The 6506-nt window shown below is 38.3% G+C and overlaps 2 protein-coding genes across 3 annotated transcripts in view; both read left to right on the top strand.

Moving 5' to 3' along the window:
* Positions 1074-4296, top strand: LOC109833857 (29 kDa ribonucleoprotein A, chloroplastic-like). Its single transcript, XM_020401685.1, has 4 exons — positions 1074-1505; positions 2135-2236; positions 2892-3203; positions 3955-4296. Exons 1-4 carry the CDS (start codon positions 1152-1154, stop codon positions 4018-4020), a joined length of 834 nt encoding a protein of 277 aa, XP_020257274.1. The 5' UTR covers positions 1074-1151; the 3' UTR covers positions 4021-4296.
* LOC109833856 overlaps positions 5088-6506 on the top strand; it is a 27710-nt gene continuing 26291 nt past the window's right edge. For both annotated transcript variants that reach the window (XM_020401684.1, XM_020401683.1), the window contains exons 1-3: positions 5088-5305; positions 5385-5454; positions 6221-6263. In XM_020401684.1, the coding sequence (XP_020257273.1) occupies positions 5188-5305; positions 5385-5454; positions 6221-6263 (231 nt within the window). In that variant the 5' untranslated portion in view covers positions 5088-5187. The remainder of the gene's footprint in view (positions 5306-5384; positions 5455-6220; positions 6264-6506) is intronic.

The raw sequence follows: 6506 nt of genomic DNA, 5'->3' as shown, positions 1-6506 counted from the left end.
GACCTGGGGAGGCGGCGGTGGTTGGGGGCGACGGAGAGAAGCTAGGGTTTTGGTTTGAGGAGCGGAAGTGAGCGTAAAGGGGTTGGGTCACGGGACTGCGACTTATATAGGCAGTCCAAAACTCCACGAGAGTTGAACTCCCGTGGCGTTTCAGTCACCAATTGCCAAAGAACCGATCTCTGGCAATTGGGGACTGAAACTCCACGGGAGTTGAACTGCCGTGGAGTTTTTACTCTCACTACAGACTTCACGGGAGTTCAACTCCCGTGAAGTTTGTTCAATTGGGGACTGAAACTCCACGGGAGTTGAACTCTTGTGGAGTTTTTGCTCTCACTACAGACTTCACGGGAGTTCAACTCCCGTGAAGTTTAAAAATATGCTAAACTTCACGGGAGTTCAACTCCCATGAAGTTTCGTAAAAAAATTTTCAGAAACCGACCTGGTTTCAGCGACAGGGCTGAAACCAGGTCGATTTTTACAATTAACTTCGAAACAGGTCGTTTTTTATAAATAAAAGTCTAAATAGGACTGTTTCAAAAAATTTTCCTTTTTAATTTTGATACCACAAACGTCTGCTTTTATAACTTTGATGCCCCAAGTTTATTGTATCGAAGTTAAAAAATGTGGAGTTTTAGAGATATGAAAGTCAAAAAATGTGTCAACTTTGAGATATCAAAACGTCAAAAACAAAACTTTAGAATATCAAAGTTAAAAATGTATAAACTTTAGGATGTCAAATGTCAGAAAAAAACTTGGGTGCCAAATTTAAAGAAGGCATAAACTGTAGAGTTCCAAATTGCAAAAAAACACTTAAAAAAAACCAGTTGTGGGTATTTCGGTCGGAGGGGCCAAATTTATCCTACGCTACAAGGGACTAGAGAACAATTTCTTAAGAGTATTAAGGGGCAGTTTCTCAGTCTTGACTCTTGAGGGACTACTATCTAAATAACCCTTTCCGAAAATATCTTAGGAGTCAAAGAAATATCCGCAACCCTTATCCGTAAATATCTCCAACTCCAGCGCCATGTTCCTCCACCCAATTTCTTTTTAAATCCCACCCCCTCCCTTCGTTCGCTCCCCCCGTTAGCCTTCACCCCCCTCCCCAAAACCTTATCCTCCCAAAAAATAAAAATAAAAATAAAAACAAAAAAATGGCGGCCTCCTCTCTCCTCGCCTCCAACCTTATCTCCTCAAACCCTAAAACCCTAAACCTCTCCTCCGCTCCCCTCCTCTTCTCAAACCCCATTGCCAACCTACCCTTCTCCTCTAATTTCTCAACCGCCGCTGTCAAATTGAGGAAGGGGAGAGGGCTCGACTTAGGGTTTGTGACGAAGGTATCCTCTGTATCGTCGGATTACGAGGTGGAGGATGAGGAGGCTGCGAGCGGCGACGAGGCGAGCTTCTCGCCGGACCTGAAGCTGTTTGTTGGCAACTTGCCGTTTTCGGTGGATAGCGCCGAGCTCGCTGGGTTGTTTGATAATGCTGGGAATGTTGAGATGGTTGAGGTATAAAAAAAATATTTTTCTCTTCTCTATTTGGGTTCAAGTTTTGATATTTGTTGGGTATTTGTCATTTTTGGGAAAGATTGCGTCTTGGGTGTTAAAAGTGTTAATTTATTAAGACAGTCATGAAAAACTAACTGTATATTTGTTCAATTCTTGTACATGTTCTTCGTTCTTGTTCCTATGGACTTGTGCGAGGATTAGTTCATAGGCTCGCAAAATTTATGCATTTATGGATCTGTGTAACCGAAATGTTCCAAAATATTGTATGCATGGTTTTGCTTAGCCTGAAATTTTCTCATGTGATATAGTTGCGCAGTATGCCAATTTCATGTATGGTCCCCTGTTCTTTGCACATAAGCAGTGCTATAAACTGAATGAAATTAGTTTTGAGGGGCCAAGTCGGAGATGAAAGTGTGAAAATAATACATGTGTTGCGTCCATGTGAAAGGGATAATTTTCTCTTCTCTCGAAAGCGCAACACTTTTACACTTGCACCAGCATGTATAGAGTTGTTGCTGTTCCTCGACTGTATACTTTCATATTTCCACCGATGGGCAGCTAAATGAATTCTACTAGATGCATATAATATTTAAATTTTTGGAATTGAGCTTGACTTGGATGCTTTGCAGGTTATATATGATAAACTAACTGGAAGAAGTCGAGGATTTGGCTTTGTCACAATGTCTTCTGTTGAGGAAGTTGAGGCAGCTGCCCAGCAGTTCAATGGTTATGTGAGTATTTCCATAGATACTTTGCTGCTGTCTTATTTGTTTCATTAGATAAGTATACGGAATTGATTTTGTTTAATTTTTTATATCCTTTGTACACGTAGTACGACAGATAGTAGGATTTTTGTGTATATAACATGACATGAAGTATTTTCCTTAATATCTAGGTTATTTGTAATCCGACCACCCCTTGTGACTGAATCGTATTAGCTGCTGTGAATGTCCTAAGACTGATTTAGCTACATCAGAGGATAACATAAAGTCTTTATAGAACCATTATCAAATCATATGCTATACCTAATAGCTATCTCTCAGTTACATGTGTAGGTTTCCTGCTCTTTTTCCATGCATTTTGATTGTTATTTCACAAGGTGAAAAAAAGTCCTTTCAGATCGAAAAAGTTTGATTTTGACTGTCAAGATTTGATGTGCATCAAATTCAGCAAAGTGATGTGTATGATACTCCCTTCATTAATATATTGTACGTGCTCAAGGGAGTTTACTGCTAGTCTTGAATGGTCAGTATGCCAATATGGTCTTGCTAGCATTTAGATGAGAAATGTAGTCCATTCCATCAATTCACCATCTCCAACGAAAACTTTCTATTATTTCATGTTTCCCATATGTTTTCTAAACAATTACACTTGATAATGCAACAGGATTTCAAAGGCAGGACACTGAGGGTAAACTCAGGACCACCTCCTCCAAGAGAGGAACGCCCATCAAGAGGTTTCCGAAGTGGTGGAGGCGGTGGTGGTGGCAGTTTTGATGCTGCTAACAGGCTCTATGTGGGTAATCTTTCGTGGGGTGTCGATAATTCAGCTCTTGAGAACTTGTTCAGTGAACAAGGGAATGTCACGGATGCCAGGGTGGTGTATGATAGGGATAGTGGCAGATCGAGGGGCTTTGGCTTTGTCACTTACAGCACGGCCGAGGAGGCCAACAATGCTGTTTCGAACCTTGATGGCTCTGTAAGATATTGCCCTTCTCTCTTATACTTTTTCCCATTATGAGGTTGATATACTCGCGAGCAATGTCACTCTGGGTACTTCTTTGTTAGATCCCTTCAGTATCCACTCGTACATTTTGTGGAGATGTGATCTTGTATCATTTTTCAATGTCCACCCTTATCCTAAGTTGGGTTTGTTAGATTGGTTTAGAGGAAGGGATTTTAAGTTGGTATTAGAGCAACGTAGGTTCATATCCATACATTTAAAACATAATTTAAAAAAAGATATTGGTGCTAAAAAGGATTTTCAGCATGCATGGTCATGTTAGAGCATAATAATTGCACATAGACCCCCTGCTGTATCGTGTCATGAAACTTTACCTTGTAGTTAGATTTTGGCGGGCAGATAGATCCCTAAGTGCATCTTTTTGACTATTTTACCCTCAGGGAATCTATTTGCTAAAACCAATTCTCATTCTCTGAGAGGAGTCGAGAAAATTTCACTTTATATATGCCAACATCAAACTACGAGGGTGATTAATTGCAAAGCGCATGGGGGGGGGGGGGGGTTATGTGCAATTAACGCAATAATAAACTCAGCCCTCATTATAACTTCAAACTTTTGGTTATGTGGAAGAGACTTTTAAAACACTCCTTGCAGCACTTGCTACGTTCACAAGGCCATGTATGTACTACTTGATATCTTAACAAATCCCTACTTCAAGATTAACAATGCTAGCCAATGACATGATAAACTTGCTCTTATTTTGCAGGACTTGGACGGCAGAAGTATCAGAGTCTCGGTGGCAGAAGCAAGGCCACCAAGAAGGGAGTTCTGATCGCCAATGTTTCAGTTCAGAGATTGAGTCATTTATCTTTGAGGGTGAATTTTGTACGACGTGAAACTATGCGAATGCCTTTGAGGAATTATTTTCGGTCTCGTATTTGGGCTAACAGACATCTTGAATGCTTCACGTAGGTTCAGTGTGTGAAATCTTGTCGTGTGAAGTTTCTTAGATTTGAAGACTGGGGGTTGGGATCACTAGCTTGTAAAAGTTATGGATGTTACGCTTATGAAATTTTTGATATCTCAATTGCTTGTGGCTTAATGTTCACTCTATTTGTGCCGTACGATATTAAGACTACCGCTTTGCAACATGTAGGTTATTGGCCCAGATCATTATGACTAATGGGTTTTGTGGACCTTTTACCAACTCCAAAATGTAGAGAATTTCAGTTTCTATTATTTGTTTATTTTAAGAAAAAATATATTTCTAATGATGCGAACATTAGAACTTTTGGTGCTTCCTATAGTAAGTATATTATTTATCTTTGACGCTGGAGACGCTCCTTTTTTTTGGATAAAAAAGTGCAATGAAGAATTAATATGATGCTTTGGGCAGCTAAATGGCGTTACACTCTAAGAACTTTTTTTTTCCTTTTTTTTTTACCTGAGAAAAAAGACGAGAGGTTCAGTATAAACCTCCCAGTCATGCATACGTTGCCCAAAAATAGTTGTTTGCATACAATCAGCTGCCCCCTCAACTCCAAAGAGATAGCTCCATAAACTTACTTTTTACCCTTTTATTTTCATCCTGCATACAAGAAATAAAACAAATGGGAAATTCTCCCTCAAACTGTAAGTCCATGAAATCATTTTTTTAGTCATGATTATCCGAAGGTATTGCATGGCTATAGTTCAATCTGAATGTAACTTCCATTTGTATCTCCATTTGTATTTACATTTTAAGAAAGGAATTAAAAAATTTTATTTGCCAGTTGCTCCCTATGGGCGTTAGGGATTCCTGAGGGCAATAAGAATCTCAGAAGATCCGACCCGATCCCTCCTGCGAGAAAACAGACGGCAGATATTTGTCCTCCGTATAAATACTCCCAATATACGACATTCAAAACAACAAATCAAAATAAAAAAAAAGGTGTCTTTTGCTCTCTCTACTCTTCCTAGGTTAAAAGATTTCCAAATTCCCTCTCTCAATTCCTCAACAATGGCGATGATCGATCCAAAAATGAAGCGCTACTCAGTTCCCCTAGTTCTATTTGCCGTCGGTCTCTTCTTCCAGCTCGTCGTCCTCCCCAATTCGTATCCTCCCTCTCACTACGACGGTGATCCCAATCGCCTGTAACAATTTTTTTTTTGTTTTTGTTTTTTGAATTAACGCTTTGTTTTAAATTTTGTGATCAGTTCTTGGAATAAAGCCATACTCTTCGATCGAAGATGTTACTGAGGCGTATGAGAAGCTGTCATCTAGATGGTACTTACTTTCTTTAATTCAGTGTATATGTTTGCGAAATGCTTTCTTTTTCTATAAAGAAGAGAGCTTTTTAAGATGGAAGATCACTGCAACGCCGATGCTTTAGTATGAGTAAACCATGACATTGTATGTTATGAACAGTGAAGTTCTCTGTTTTAGTAAAACAAGGAAAATTTCATACTTTTCTCGGTAGTTTTTTCATTAATGAAAAAGGAACATGGCCATAATTCTGACATGGGTTTATTGTAACATGAACTAGTTAGTAGAGGGTTGACGCAGTGCATTCTGTGAATTCTGTATCTTTTAGTATATTGGTTTGTTTAGTAATCATGGATTTCAAACATTGTGATGTTGTCACAAGCTCAAGTCAGTTAATGGATGCTGCCTTGAGTTCTATTTGAAGCATAGTGGATTGCCTTAGATATACATTTTTAAGTTGGGTGGCTTATTTTACTGTTAGCGGAGTATGTATTCAGAGCTCTACGTACACATTTTTTAAATTAGCTTCTCGGCTTATTCTTGTGATTTATTCCTACAAAGGGTACACAAAATATTGTATCATCTTACTGCCAATGCCCTTCTCTTTTGAATTAACACTCGTAATATTAGTCAAAAAATTAAATAGGTTAAATTACTGTCATGCATATTTATGTTCTTTATTACTTTGCTTTAAAGGTTTGTTATCACAGAAAAAAATTGTCTTATTAATTTCCCATAATGCAATCTTAGACATTCTTCTGACCTGAGTTATTTTTGAATATATCAGGGTTTCAGGTTCGGAGACTCCAAGTGCTATTGCATTTATTAAGGTTAGTAAAGTTCCAACAGATTTGTTGAACATCTAATTCATTAAAGCCAATTAACTTGATAAATTTAGATACACAATTATATACATCCCCTAACTTGTATATGCGAATATACGTATGTTCCTTTCTACATAGCCTATCTGATATTTTGTGTGCCTTTGTTTAATTTTTCAGTAAGTTGAAGCTTTTTCAGTAGACTTATTTTTTCTATTAGTATGATGTTTTTAGCTCTACACTTTTGTCATT

Source organism: Asparagus officinalis, chromosome 3, assembly GCF_001876935.1.
Source record: "Asparagus officinalis chromosome 3, Aspof.V1, whole genome shotgun sequence".
NCBI classification, from domain to species: Eukaryota; Viridiplantae; Streptophyta; class Magnoliopsida; order Asparagales; family Asparagaceae; genus Asparagus; species Asparagus officinalis.
Note: the sequence above shows the minus strand (reverse complement) of the source record. Positions and strands in the feature narration are given on the sequence as shown.

Bases quoted from the DNA above. Each gene is read 5' to 3' on its own strand.
- LOC109833857 (XM_020401685.1), top strand. From the start codon at position 1,152: ATGGCGGCCTCCTCTCTCCTCGCCTCCAACCTTATCTCCTCAAACCCT. The intron at 1,506-2,134 runs GTATAAAAAAAA...GATGCTTTGCAG, and splicing joins GGAATGTTGAGATGGTTGAG to GTTATATATGATAAACTAAC. The intron at 2,237-2,891 runs GTGAGTATTTCC...ATAATGCAACAG, and splicing joins CCCAGCAGTTCAATGGTTAT to GATTTCAAAGGCAGGACACT.